Source organism: Corylus avellana, chromosome ca2, assembly GCF_901000735.1.
Source record: "Corylus avellana chromosome ca2, CavTom2PMs-1.0".
Taxonomy (NCBI): Eukaryota; Viridiplantae; Streptophyta; class Magnoliopsida; order Fagales; family Betulaceae; genus Corylus; species Corylus avellana.
Genome location: NC_081542.1, coordinates 19,438,989 through 19,454,232, shown reverse-complemented (window position 1 = coordinate 19,454,232; position 15,244 = coordinate 19,438,989). Strand labels below are relative to the sequence as shown.

At 35.1% G+C, this 15,244-nt stretch overlaps 2 protein-coding genes across 9 annotated transcripts; both read right to left on the bottom strand.

Annotated features, from left to right (window-relative positions):
* Positions 1–5,101, bottom strand: LOC132168510 (uncharacterized; the record flags this gene model as incomplete). 2 transcript variants are annotated; one of them, XM_059579505.1, is given in 4 exon segments in its annotated part: positions 1–320; positions 790–996; positions 1,299–1,692; positions 4,907–5,101. In XM_059579505.1, coding segments are annotated over 3 exon segments (759 nt in total). In that variant the 5' UTR covers positions 1,557–1,692; positions 4,907–5,101.
* A 2,441-nt stretch (positions 5,102–7,542) lies between these two features.
* LOC132168508 (DNA polymerase eta) lies at positions 7,543–14,907 on the bottom strand. Of its 7 annotated transcripts, none has more exons than XM_059579498.1 (16): positions 14,723–14,907; positions 13,877–13,997; positions 13,674–13,785; positions 13,393–13,563; positions 12,503–12,667; positions 12,303–12,406; positions 11,951–12,070; positions 11,435–11,558; positions 9,989–10,102; positions 9,693–9,908; positions 9,208–9,316; positions 8,994–9,124; positions 8,622–8,694; positions 8,395–8,540; positions 8,132–8,240; positions 7,543–8,033 (listed from the first exon to the last, which is right to left on the bottom strand). In XM_059579498.1, the coding sequence occupies exons 1-16, from the start codon at positions 14,796–14,798 to the stop codon at positions 7,744–7,746; spliced, it is 2,181 nt and encodes a 726-aa protein (XP_059435481.1). In that variant the 5' UTR covers positions 14,799–14,907; the 3' UTR covers positions 7,543–7,743. The 7 variants fall into 7 exon arrangements, with proteins under 7 accessions (XP_059435481.1, XP_059435483.1, XP_059435485.1 ...); XM_059579500.1 differs by having other exon boundaries at positions 8,395–8,528; XM_059579502.1 differs by having other exon boundaries at positions 14,763–14,857.
* Positions 14,908–15,244: the final 337 nt, after the last annotated feature.

Below are 15,244 nucleotides of genomic sequence, written 5' to 3'. Positions count from 1 at the left end.
AAAGTCATGAATGGGAAAGGAGCCGCTCAGGAAGTTGAGTTTTCTGAAGTAAGAAAATCTTTTGCTGCCATCAAGTCAGGAAGCACAATGGCACCTGATTTCCTCCATTCCTCAGCATCAGGAGTCTTAAATCTATCCAATAGTAATGCATGCATCCCCACACTCTTTGCTGGCACGTAGTCTTTGCGCATGCTGTCCCCAATATGCAGAACTTCTTCTGGTGCGACACCAGCTCTCTCCAAGGCAATCTCATAAATCTTTGTGTCAGGTTTCTCTACACCTTCCAGACCAGAGAACACACCAAAGTCCCATTCAGATCCCTGCACAACACATTAGACTTGACACTATCAGCATCTCTAGTCTATCCCAAGCATATACACACGAATGAATTCAAAAGCAATCAACTTCGTTGATATTTAAAAAGGGTAGGTATAGATAGGGATCTTATACAAATGCATGAATGGAAAATAACAAAAAAAAAAAACAGACAAAAAACAATACTCTTCACCAAAACTTTTTAGGCAGCTTGAAGTTAAATGGTTTGCAGTGATATTGATATAAATCATGGGAACCTGAATTATTGTAGTAAAATGAGAACAACTCAGGGATCCCATCATCCTGTATGCCTGACCACAAATGCATGTTTTAATGGTAATCATCAATATTACCAGTTGGTAGACTTTCATAACAATGCTAAAACCAATTACTCCTACTTTAATCCAGATCAATTAAGATAAACTAAATAAGAATTTGGGAACCAAAATACCAGAACAGGACAATTTTTTTTACCTGGTTCAGATTAAGGGCTGGAAGAATTACATCCCGATACCGGTACTCTGCATTACTAATAATCCCAACTTTAAGCCCCTGCTCATGCACCCATCTTAGAAATGGTTGGGAATCTGGAAAGATGGTATAAGGTGCAGATGAACCAAATGATGAATATATGCGTCTAAACACCTTCTCAAATGTCTCCTCATCATAATCATATCCAGCCTGTAGTCAAAACAATATTTCCATTAAAACTTCCTAACAAGGAAATTATATGTAAAAGTCCGAGCCAAAAAGTACACATTTTACTTTCAGTATCATTATGGTCACTCTACTTTGTTAGTAGGGGTGTGTTTTATAACTCATAAAAGTAATAAATAAATTTTCACACATTGAACTAGACTTGCCTTTTTGGAGAACAATGTGGGTACCACCATACCATGATTTGATACACAAGGATTACCAACAAGCTAGTCATCACTATACACCATGCCTAAAGCTATTCTTGCTACGTCAGATTTTCTTACCCTGGTAAAGGAGTCTCTCACACAAGTCTTCCACCACACTATGTTGGGCATTTTAGCGGCATACCCAAAACAAGGATAATTTCTGGCCATGTCTTTATAGGCAAGTTTGAAGCCCTCATGCACACGCTTGTAGTCAGGGCATGGCAGCCCAACAGATTTGGCTGCCATGCAATAGTAGTCACCAAGTTCTCCCTTGTAAGCTATCAAAGTACCAGTAACATCCACAGTGATGCAACGTAATCTTGACAATATTGACATTTTAGTAGCAACTGCAAAGCTGACTCTTGGAATAGAATGACTTTAAAATTTCAGTGTAGCACTTATTGAATAAAGCCAGAGCAATACTTTGGATCAACCAACCCCTTCAGCGGTTTCAACAAATCCTGCATTTACACTATTTAAACATTTAGGTAGCATTAAAAAAATGTCCCAACCAAGTCAATGAAAATGTTAAGGTAAATCTCCATTTTTTGTTTGATTAAGTTGCTCTACATCAATGACAAAATTATCTAAAATGCAAAGGCTTCTCCATCAAAAATAGAATCTTGGTGAACATGCATTTTCTTTTCAAAATTTTAGTTTTTGTCAATAACGCTAACATGAAAGTCCTATTTGACAAAGTAGCTCAATCACTCCAAATGGAAAAATGTAGAGGGAGAAAAATATGGTCTGCACTAAAATCTCCTACTTCTGAGCTAATTATATGCGCTAAAACCCTCTCTTTAGATACTTTCGTTTTAACCTTCTCCGCTTGTTGCACAGTTAAGCGATATAGTCTAATCACTTAGTTGAAAGCATTGACCCCAACAATGGTCCTCACAGGCAGGGGCCGAACTAGTACGGTCCCCCCAAGCCCCAAAAAGTTCTCCAAATGTTTTTAAAAATACCTGTATAATTCTTTTAAAATTAAATTTTCACCCATTAATTTCTTTTCTTTTCTTTTTTTTAAGTTTCGTCCCCCCACATCTAAAATCCTAGTTCCACCCCTGCTCATAGGATGCATCAAGGCAGTAGGTTGGTTAGTTTCTTTCTTTTCATACACCACTCCACCAACTTGTCATTTCAGTTCTCACTTCTTTCTTTTCATACACCACTTCACCAACTTGTCATTTCAGTTCTCACTTTTTAACACTTTACTAGAATTCCTGCTCTGTTTACCCCCAACTAAGCTTTGTCTGTTAGTTTCTCCATTGTCTACTTCTTAGAAGATGTATTAAATCCACATATGTTGTCAATCATAGCTCCCTAACTTCTGAACAATCAGCAAATTTAAAATAAAATGGACTTTCTTTTCTTTAATCTTATTCATTTATCCTGTTATGAAGGAAAATTAATAAAGTTACATTGTCTGTCAGGATCAATGAATTGTTACATTTAGCTAAAGACCTAGTCATATAAAACAGTTCTAGCAGAGGGAATACAACCCCACCCATGAAAAAGATATTACTTATTCCCATGCACCATTTAATAGGAACAGATCAGTCTAGTTCACCTGAGAATGAGATGCATACGTATTTCAACATCGTCACCCTTTCCCAACTGTCTATAACCCTTTGGTTTCTAAATTAACTTAAAAACGAAATCAATAACAAATGAAAACACTAATGTCAAAACCTACAGGGTTCTATAATCTACTTATGACTATGTAGTCCATATTGCTTAAAAAGAATTACGAAAAAAGGGACATCAACCAGTGACAATCGCATGAATATATCAACAATAAAGTTAGATACAGTTATGAATTTTCCACGATCTATATTTTGGGGAGATGCAGTGTCCTATTGAAAACAGAACTCATGTAAACATGTTGCAGCTACTTAGATCTACAATCACCAACTAAGGAAACATCAAATATTACAAATTATGAGCATCTTACCCGAGCATAAACAGTGTAAGAAAAGGAGAGAAATTCATAGCCACTTATCAAACTCTCATCTACCCCATGAAAATTCATGACTTGCCAATCTTTTCAAACAACACCAGATAAGAAACTTAGCAATGCTAACTAACTATACTTTCCTCTTCAATTAGATTCCATATCCAATTATACACTCATTGCAAGTGTAAAATACGAGAAAGATGGGATATAATCCCTCGATTAAGTATGTACATAAAAATGAAAGATATTAGCGTTCAAAGTTTTCTTGGGCACATGTCGCACAATCTTTACAAATTTACAGCATATTCAGATACGCAAAATAAATAAATAAAAAAGGAAGCAAACATCTATCTGCTTTCAGTCTCGATAACTTTCATTTATCAACTCTTTTAGGCATCCAGAAAGAACTTTTTAAACTATTTTGATCTTTTTGAGATTCTCATACTAAGAATGCCGCTTAATTGAGTTGGGTTTTAACACCATAGATAAAGTTACTATCAGTGTGTTAGAAGGTTATTGACTTGGCCACAGGGATATTAATCCATTGACCCCATTTTATAGATTATTTGAGTATCCCAATATATCATTTCAAAACTAAAACTCTTTCTAGTTTTCAGTTCTAAAATCAACAGACTGCTTTGAAGTGAATATACGTACGGCCTCATGCAGTTTCTAGTTACAAACAAAAATAACCCTCACCATATTTAGAAATACATTGGATATCTTTCTGAAGCATCTTCATTCAATGCATAAGCACCTAAGTGATGTACTAGATGTTTTTTTTATTTAATCAGTATTCCGAACAAGTTCATGCTATTTTTTTGTTGCTGGCTGCATTAACGGATATGATGATGTCTCATATGAAAGTTCGTTTTATTTCTTTCAAGAACAGTATCAAAGTCCCTTTAGTTGCACGAGACTTTCACAAAAAAGATTTTCTTCTTCTGATCAAGTAAAGGAGTGAGGAGTTTCAACCTTGAGAATGCTCTTGCAGCTTCTAATTTTTAATTCATCACAATTCACTGATAACAACAATGTACACAAAGAGAAGCAAATGAAGATGCAGTAGAAGCATGCTAAAACTTGTATAGAAAAAAAATGGAATACCTTTCTGATCAATAAATCTAAAAAAAGCTTGTGAACTAGGTAAAAGATTATATCCCAGGAATGAACTACTAATCTTCAACTCAATCTTTGAATACCAACATTATCAAATTTTTATAGCTAAACTAATAAAAAAAGTGAAGCTTTTCCCATTCTAGATCAATTTGACTCGCAACAGTACCACCTTTGTCATCCAAGTCTCCATTACCAATCTGTTGAGTACCAAAGAGAACACACCCAACACTGAAGATGCTCAAAGAACATCAAATCTCAGTCAAATAAATCAAACAGGACCATCATTTCCAACTTCCAAGAAAACCCAATCAGAAAATAACATCAAAAGTTCAATTGAAGATCAACAAACTAAACAATGTTGATACCACAGTTCACATCTAGCGAATTACACAGAACCAAATATTCAGATCCGAAGCACTTACAAAAAAAAAATCATTAACAAAAATGAAATAAGAGCAGAGAAATAGAGAAATGTGATTGCAAGATCAGATATTAGCTGTATTTAACTCAAAACTAATACTGCAATATACAGACAAATACAAATTTCAGGAGACAAACAAAAAAAAAATGAAATTCATCGGGGAAAAAAAAAAAGGATTTTGAGACATACCCAGATGCCGGAATGGACGAGAATCCGAGTTGCTTCGCAGAAATCGCAGGTCTTGGGAAGTTAGCTTCAGCTGCACACTCATAGGACAGAAGCTGGCAGGCTTATAATTATATAAAAGAGAAAAGAAACAAAAACGTTTCGTTTTTGACAAGGTAAGTGAAAAGAAAACGGTTTGCCAAAACAACCAGCGATATGGGGACATTAATTATGTGGGCGTCGCAGGATTTTGGTCTCTTTTAGTTTCCCCCTCTTTTGGGTTTTCTGTAATACCCTTTCCTTATAAAAAATTTTCAAATTTTTTTTTTTTTTTAACTAATGATATAAAGAGAATTAGAATCCTCCCAAATATAATATAGTTTTCAAAATTACCATTGAATTTGAGATGGTCATTATTGAATTACAATCTATTGATAATTTTAAAAGCTACATTACATTCGAGAGGACTCCGAAAAGACTCTAGTCGTTCTTGTATCACAACTCGTGTACTTTTAGAAATAATTGAGCCAAAATTTTTGGACTTTAGAAATAATATTTGAGCCATGTTGAGTCATTATAAGACAAGTGTGAGGAGCAGCAGGCATTTAGACAAAAAAGAATGTTATAGGTTACATCTTGGAGTTATACATGATAACATAATTGTGCAGCAAAAAAAAAAAATGAAGTTAGTTATAACACATGACTTCAGGAGGAGTAATCTGACTTGCGAAAATGGATGCCATTAAAAAGCATTTTTTTATAAGAAGCCCATAAACAAATTTAAAAGTATGAGATCTTAAGTTCATGAAGTCAATGATTCACCTAATAGTCAATTCTTAGAAGTAAAAAAGTCATGCAACCAATATTTATTTAGAGCTCTAAAATGAGGATTATAACTTCATCATTATTTAAACAAAAAAAAAAGTATAATGAAAGTTGAAGCACTTTCTTTTTTCCTTTCCTTTTTATTAGAAAAAATAACGCGAAATAAGAATTCAGTACCTCTTTTACACCACGATAGGATCTGGCTAAAGTTGTTTCACATGTTTGGCTCTTAAATTACCTAACCCAAATTCAGAAAATCCCAGTCACTTTGTTCTAATCATCTTGAATAGAAAGAAAAACTTATTGCATTATAACTTTAAGAGTGACAATAATTGGGTTTCATGCATGAAGCACATTTGTATAAGATAAGAGAAGACAAAAGTTTAATTCATTTCATATCGTTTGCATGGTCTAGCATATCTAGCACATATGGTAGATGGATTAGAGTCAATTTGTTTTAGAGTGGTCCTATTTAAACCAATATCTTTGTATAAATATTAAATACCATTGCATAAGTGTAAATACACCAAAAAGAAAAGGGTACCAAGGTGAAGTTGCTTTTGGTTGAAAACATGAGAAGCATCCAAAACTATGTACTCTTGGCCGTGGTATTATAATCACCAAAACCATGAGCACAGATGTGATCCGGGTACAAAATGAGCCGCAAATGCAAACACGTGTTACTTGCTGTGCTCTCGGAAAAGTAACGCTATTATTCACATTTATTTATTTTAATTATTTTTCATTAATCGAAGTACAAGTTTTAAGTGATTTTTCTTTTATTGTTTGAAAGTGGCTCATATAAAAAAATTACATAAAATACATTATAAAATAGAAGTGATAAATGATGTGAACAGATTAATGGCATGCGCACGAAAAAGAAATATTGAATTAGTGAAAGTGATAAATAATATTGTTATAAAAATCACAATTATTTAATTTAAAAACAATGATTGAATTTAAGAAGTTTTATATTATTAACTATCAAATTATAAAGCATTTTAACCTTAAAAAAAAATTACTGCATTTCAAATGATAAAAAAGTAAACGGTAATCTTTTAAGCAACACCACATTAATTATCCATACATGGCTACACTATGATGCTTGTAGTCAAATTAATCGAGTTTAGTGGACCCCTCTACAGACTAGAATCTATTTCTTGAGACAGTGCTCTCCTTGCATCACTCCTCAACAATGGCTTTTTTTTTTTTTTGGGAAAGAGATGAGGGGACAAGGATCTCTAGATTAGCACATGACTTGATCATCAAAGCTCCAGTAGTTGCTTACTTCTTTCAAGTTGATATGCCTAATAAATCAGACAATGAATGACTCCCCCAATTGTTGGTCTTTTTAAGCATATCATGTGAGGGAGGGATGATTGCTGTCTTCATGTTTCATCTCTAAATGTTTCTGTTTATGTTCACTGGCAAATTGCATAGCTGCCAAAATTTGATTATATTCCTCCAAAGCAAACATTTCAAGTTCTGTTTTGTATATATATGCATGTTCAAGCTGATGATAAATTCCCTGATCATTCTGGAGAATAAATAAATTGGTCAAAATTTTGTAGGTCTCAAAAATTTAAAACCTGTCCACCTAACATGCAAGTTATTAACTCAAATTGAAGCAACAAAAATAGTTTACATATACCATTTCACATTTTTCATGGTATCAGTTTTTTCTATGTACAGAGTTGACTGCCATTCTAGCTTGTTTCCATACAATCTATTTGTAGAGGAGTAATGATACTCTTCACACCCATTTCACATGACCGCGTGTTTTGAATGACACTTAAAACGCGTCACGTCGGCCTGTATAAAATGGGTGTGATAAATGAACGTGAAAAGTAACACTACTCATTGTAAGAATGATAAAATTGTATATGTACACACAGAGCACTTCTAGGGCTAGCCTTGAATGCATGACATTTTCAGGTTTCCCAAGCTATTTAATAAATCCATAAAATCAATAAACACTATGTTTTTCTAGCTTGATAGATAACGAACCTAAGTACAGTATGGTGTCATTAGTACTCTCATCTATTTTTGGCTGGTAAGAAATAATGAGCTATACTGGAGCCCCTTTTGACTACATTAGGCCGCTTATGAGGCCTGATCCAGGCCCGAACTTCTTCCTGAATATCTGGTGGTAATTCATCAACCACAGAGGGATCAATCTCATCAACTTTGTAACCCCATGCTTCCCTTTGTTGTTCAATATGAGCTGAACTAGACCTGCTACTGTTAGTCCCGGTCACCTCAAGAACAATTTCTTTTGGTTCGACTTGATTTGGGTCTGATCGTATACTACTTGTAGACTGAAAGCCTGAAGTATACTTCAAAGTTGAGAGAGAGAGAGAAGGGGAAATGCAGAAAGGAATTGGCATAAATGTAAAGCCTATAAAGGTTGGGTTTGAAAATTACCGACAGATGATGCTGCTTCAACATTTTGGACAGCTTCAACATGCTCCTGCTTCCTTGAGGAACAAGAGGGATCACAACTCTTAAAGAACCTCAATATTGAAGTTGCTCCCTGCCACAAAATAATTAAGAAATAAGTTAATGTTCAGCTCTAATCAGTACTCAATGGATCAAACAGAACAAAAACTTCACTTATGTTGCAGTTATGGCTCGGGCACTTGGCAGAGCAATGTTTGTGCAGAGATAATGGAAGTGCACATATGTACCTTCTCTTTTGATGTGTTTCTTTTCTGCACAACTTGATCAAAACTAGGCACGGAATATTTAACCCCAGGTTCTTCCTCAGGGATTTCTCTTTGTTGCTCACTTTGACTTATAATCTCTAAACCACTTGCACCTCCTAGACAAATACCTGCCTTTATTATGATGCGGTAAAGGAAAACTAAAGAGTTAAGTGAGGCAACCAAAAGCAATAACCAGCACATGATACTACCTGAAGGCAACGACTGCGGAGTTTCTTGGATAATACCATTTTGCATCCGTTGTGGTGACAAACAAGATGGATCCTGCACATCAAAGGGTCTCACGATTGGACCTATTTACCACAGGAAGCATTCGCCAAAATTTTTCATTCAAGAATCAAGACACACATCTTGCATCATATAACACAAATCATGCTTTAGAAAAAGGGGTAAATTTCTGCCCAAACTCCATCTAACCTGTTAAAGCCTTGTAATATCTAACTACCCATGCTAAATATGCAAGAGCTGGTGTATAAACATCTCAAAGGGTTAAAAATTTTCTCATAGCATGGTAAAAATAATGAAATTAGTTAAAAAAATAATGAATTTGTGTAGAGTAAAACCTGTTCTTTCCAAATATTCTTTTTGTCTTCCTGTTCATCCAGACTAGTAACATCATACTTAATCTTAGTTTCTTCTCCATGGAACTCAATCTGTGGCTCAGTTAAAATCAAATCCGAATAGCTTTCACTTCCTAACAAAAAACAGCCTCATTAAGACAGAAGAGAATATTAGGGAACCAAGAATGAACAAGAAGCACATTTGAGACCAATGTACCTGAGGGTGACAAGGGTGCAGCATCATGGATGAAGTTATCCTGTGATTGCTTTGACAAAGAGTTGGATGAGTACTGGCCATGAAAGTATTTCATAATTGAAGATGTTCCCTAGCAAAAGTATATGCACCATTAAAATTATAGTAGAGGACTAGCAAATCTAAGCCTGAATAAGTAGCTGAACATAATATTTCTTTCAGCAGCTGGATTAATTCATTTTGAAACTGATTTAATTCAAATACTTCTTGATTGCTTCATATTAAGAAGCATCTACAGTACGAATAACAACCCCATGGCCCACTAAACATATATTAGTTAGGTATTGAGAGAAAAAGAAAAGCAGAATATTATCAGTATTTGAGAAATCCTACAAAGGTTCGATCACCAACCAAGCTGGCAATGATACCCTGCAGTGTTGAGAGCTAACTTCCTAAGGGAAAAGATAGACCAGAAAGACACAAAACACCAAGAACCAAGAAAAACTTACAGATGGTATGGCAACGATTTTACTCGCTGAAACAGAAAGGGATGTTATACCCCAACCATTGTATTGACTTCCTTGAGTCTTAGATTTGTATGAGCCCACATATTCACGTAGTCCAGCTTGAAATAAGTTGAGGGCATCTTCTTGGATCTTGACAGTCCCATACCTTAGGGGACAAGACTTGGAAGGGAACTTCTTATGTGAATCTGAGTCATTGGACTGCAGGATAACTCATAATCAGAATGGAAACAAGGAGTATACAGAAACTAAATCCAGATTGATTGATGGAAAATAACTACTTTGTATGCTCTAGCATGCAGAGTTAGTGTGTGAGCAATCCGTTTATTTTGATCCAAGTCGGAGCGAAGGCGTTCACCAAGTTCTTCACAAAGTTCATTGAGCCAGTGTTGAACCTGGAGAGAGCCACAGGCTGGTTAAGAGAAACATTTAAAATTCAGCATTAGAGGCATAAGAACTTCAAGAAACATTATGTCGGAACAAGAACCGGACAGGGGTAGTAATATTTAGAAAGATGTGGATTTCAAATTCATTCTGGAATTTCGTATCTATTTAGAGACTCCCTCTGTAACTGATCATGTAGGAAAAGCTGGGTAGAGTAATAGTTTCTCAGCACCCAGTCGAGTTTTCTCAATTGATGGTCCCTTCTAACAATTCAAAATAGCAATGGTTCTCTTTGGCATGCAAAAACAGTCATCAAATTAGATTTTCAAAAGGAACAAAAAAAAAAGGGAACAGATTCATCTAATCATAATATGAGAAGTTTCAAATTACCAAAAAAACAAAAAAACCTAGATTACAAACACAAGCCATTTTCTCTTTCCAAATTGCTTGCATAACTGAAAATACTGATGTTTTGAAAGACCTAGGAAAGATTATTGGGAAAAATATATTTGTTTCTTAGTTCCAAAATTGATTTCTTCAGCATGGCAATTTTGATCTACTTGGAGATTGAAAGAGATATTTGTCCAATTAGATAATTTCTCCAACATCATCATGGTTCACTTCAAGGGTCCAACAACGAGTCAATATTATTCTCAGAAACCAGATACTCTATTAAAACCCAAAGTAGTAGTGGTAGTGCTTATAAATACAGCCATTGGGCCTGCTCAACTACCATATCCTAGTCAAAATTTGAAGGCTACAAGGCAACACTCTTGGGAATATCATACACTATCATGCTTTTCAACACTTAAGATGACTTATAGATTCTAGGGTGATACATTGTATTATGCATAGAATATATAGCCATAACTAATACAAGGCTCATATCTGGCATGAAATGTCTAACTTTTTTTAATTAAACAAACAAACCAAAAAATAGAGACTACCAAAAAGCTGGGAATGTCTTTACTTTAGACATTTTTGGTGACCACATGATAAGCACATCAAAATTAAGGTTAAAGATGTCAGAAATTGGAGAAGCTTTAATTGTCTAGGGACATTAGAACTAATCACGCAGTTTAGAGGGTTGATTAATTAGATTTAAATTTTAGGGAGAACATTGAAAATGAATCCTATAGTTTAGGGTGGGAAATTGTAATTTACCCAAAATAGTCTTAAAATTTTTCTATATTTTGGGATTTGGTACATGAAAAGCATTTTACACAGAGTAAGACTAATGCCTTAATCAAATAAATATCATTTAATGACTCTGTACATGGGATGACAAGATTATACAGCATCATGAACAGAGGCATTCATCTGGTTGGGAGAATAATTCTTACAGAAGAAATTGTCTTCAGAGCCCGAGGACCAGGAAATGTCTTCCCAGAACCATGACTCTTGGGAAGAAGGCGCCCCTGAACTTCTTCCCTACTGATTCCTCTTGCAATATTCCATAACCAAGTACTGGAATGCATGTAAAAAAGTAGAAATCAGGAAGTACATTTGGGCAATTATTAGATGAATATTCAAATGGATAAACAACAGCAACTAACACAAACAACAAATGGCATTTTTCCAGATACTATTCAGCATAGAAATTACTGTGTATATATATATCAGATAATAATGGGATAAAGCATAATGAAATTCAAAAAAAAAAAAAGAAGAAGAAGAAGATAACATCTGGAGATAATTGAGAAAATAACCATGATTTGACTTGGGACAATCACAATGCTCAGTCAAATTTGGAAACTTTTGAAATAGAAAATTTCACCATGATACGTTTAATAGAAAAGCTGTCTATCATCTAAAGGTTCAAAACATTCAGAGAATATTGTTCAAGGATAGGTACTGACCCTGTGTTGATGCCATAATGCTCTTGTAGCTTCTCTTCTGAAAATTGCAGCAGATCACCAACAGTGTTCACACCCAAGTCACTTTGTAAAGCAGTTCCAAGCTTTCCTCCAAGCTGTTTCCTGCAAAACATGTTTGCTTCAACACTAGGCATTGCCTGTCACAAAATCTTACAAGCAATAAGCTTTTGAACCATAAGAAGAATACAAAACAAACAAATAATATAAGATCGACTTTTACTTTCTTTTTGAAGCAATCGTAGTAGCAAAATATGGCAGTCACCTCATGCACATAGGATTTTGACTAAAATGTCTAATTGAAGACAAGAGTATAAAAATCCAAACAAGCACTCACATTTTCTTAATTGGCAAAGACTCAAGTAATCCTTTCACAGATGAGAAGGGAACAACAGTTTGTTGTGCAGGTTTATTCATAGCACTTGCATGTTTGGCCAGCATCTGCTAACAAAATTCATAGATAAGCTGATTATGAAAAAATCAAGCCATGAAGTGTTCAGTGAAGAACAATTTTAAAAATTGAGGACCACTACCCACCTTATTATGAGCAACGCCAGCAGAACATGTAAATTCAGTCTCCCTCAACACTTGCATCCTAAGTTCTGCAACAATCAAGGCCCCACAAGCCAGTAGCTTATCACGGCGATCAGCATCACTCCTACAAAGCCATTCCCTCACATTTTCTTTGGCATCATTTCCATCCTGAATTCAAAACCAATTTCAGTTTAATGATTCCCCCTAACACAACACTAGGAAGTTCAGAACTTAGCAATTCAGCCCTGTCATTAGGTGAACTCTTAAAATATTTGCAGAGGAAAAAGAACGTTGATATGGTACATTTTAAATCTCAAATTTAACATAAATAAGTGCTGATGAATGTTGCCAAATTGAGATAATAGGTAAGTTTTGGCCTCCAGGGATAGCCCACCGTTATACCTTTTCCCGAAAGCCCATGTCTAATATCCTTTTGATCTTAAGGAACACATTTCTTGTTCCACACAGTGCAAGAAATCCAAAAGCTGCATATTGATAAACACAACCCCCCCTCCTTCTCAGCACCTCCCAAAAGAAAATTTCTAGGAAAAGTACCCTATAACTTTACATTTTTGTGCTCCACATTATGATCCAAATTTACTTTGACAAGTAGAGATTAATTCTTGATGCTCTCTTCAAAAGCAGATGCTTATACACACAAGATACCAACGGATCAGGAGGCAGTTGCTGGATAAAAGTTTGTGGAAATATTCAGTAATTTAAATAGTTTAATATGCTTTACTCCATCAAACTTCCAGAAAATTTTAGTTAGAAGCTGAAATCTGAATTGACATCCATATCAACGTTGACCTTTAGTCATACAATTAACTTCTATCATCTTAGCATTGATAAAAATATAAATGATCAGGAGATCTCAATGCACTGTCTCTGACCTCATTATTAAGTCCCAAAATGTGTGACTTAACAGCTTCCTCATCAATTACTTCCAAGCTCTCTGGAGGATTTTCTGCTAACATTGTTTCTGCTGCATCAGTAAGGTCAAGATACACTTCATCAATAGAAGCCCTCTCACATCGACCCTTCCTTGCAAGAACAGAAACCACCTGAAAATTTGAAAAGGAAAAAAAAAAAATACTACCATAAGTTCCACTCTTAATGAGTATAATGACAAAAATAAATATAAAGTTATTAGGAGTGTTTTGAATCTACTTACCTCTGAACCCGCATTGCGGTAAGTGTTCAGATCAGCTTTACCACGAGCGACCGGGACTTTGACCAACTGAATTTGTGGGCAGACTTGCTTTGCCTCATCTCCTCGCATTGAACTGATAATCATGCATTTAATTTTCATAGTCTAAAACTATTCAGTTATTTGTAAACATGTACTAATAGAATAAGCAAAAACATTCTTAGTACCGCTTCACACCATATTTACGGGCCTCATAGCTAACAGCAATCAAGCCCCCACCTTTCCAGGAGTTATATTGTACCACAGCAGAGGGTAAACCTCTTAAATTGGGCTGTTTCCGCTGCTCCACTACAAAGAATAACACATAGTAGTTAGCCGGGGTACGACTATAATTTTGTGCCACTACTAACATAAGGCAACCACAAGAGGACATTCATGTTCAATATTGTTGACACGAAAGAGGTTCCTAAAAGTGTAGCAAATGCAAAACTATCAACAGATATCATGCCGAGTGCCTAATCACAAGTAAAAAATCAGACTTTTCCTGTATATCCAATTCTGAATTCCTCACTTTCGTATGCTTCTTTTAAATGCAAAACTACAAACTCATGCACTCCTTGGAACATATCAACCATGTGTATGCATATTCAAGACATTTTCTGTCTGAACAGAAAAGGGACATTCTATAAATATTGAATATAAACAAAAACAACACCTTAGTTTGAACTGAAATCAAAATTCAATTGGATAAGAGCATCTTGCAGCACTGTTTCTTCTCAGAAACATGGAAGCGAGTAAGCAACTGTACTCAATCCTCTTTAACAAAGGGCATAACTTCATATCAAAATAACCAAATGGGCATGCTTGGAATTGGTCAGAAAAACAATATGAGCCCAATTACACAAAAATAAAACATAAAAATTCAAAAGGGTATCTCTATATTTGCATTCTTAACCATCACATCCTAATATAACCTACCAAATAACATATCTACATACTCACATACTGACATATATGCATTACCCATGTTTACATAAAACTGATAAAAGAGAGACAGAGAGAAAGTCGGAAACCCTGAACGTAGAAGCAGTCCATGTCGATGTGAGCAATTACTCTAGCATCAGATGATTCGGGTTTGGCCACAGGCATTTCTTTTCTATTTTCTTTGATCCTTTCTTTTCTTTCCCTCCAAATCCAAATCCCAAGATCGAGCGACAGTGAACTTTTTTTAAGGGTCGGGCGTAGCTTAGCATAGAAGCAGATGAATTATCTAGATTCTATAGTACGCCTGTTGGCGTGTTTTTTCATTTTTTTATCTTTCACCTTAGTGACCTTTGAAATTTATTTGTATATCCATCTAAAGGATTAAGGCTAATAGGGCTCCTATCTATTAAATCAATGGCGGTAGGAGGGCGGTAGGAGTATTTTCGCCCGTTGATCTAAAAAAGTTAGTTAATTAACCAAATTCATACTGATATGAATAAATTTTGATTAAGTCGGTTAATTCGGTGAACTTGGTTACATGTTGGTCGAATAAGTTGGTTAGTCATACGTTTTTTAAATTGGGTCAAACATATTTTTATAGGCCAAAATGG

What these genes read in the sequence shown, in the direction of transcription:
- LOC132168508 (XM_059579497.1), bottom strand. Translation starts at nt 14,082, where the DNA reads ATGTCCTCTTGTGGTTGCCTTATGTTAGTAGTGGCACAAAATTATAGT. An exon ending in CGTAAATATGGTGTGAAGCG is followed by an intron (nt 13,786 to 13,876) that starts GTACTAAGAATG and finishes CATGATTATCAG; the next exon opens with TTCAATGCGAGGAGATGAGG. An exon ending in TCCGCAGTCGTTGCCTTCAG is followed by an intron (nt 8,541 to 8,621) that starts GTAGTATCATGT and finishes TAATAAAGGCAG; the next exon opens with GTATTTGTCTAGGAGGTGCA.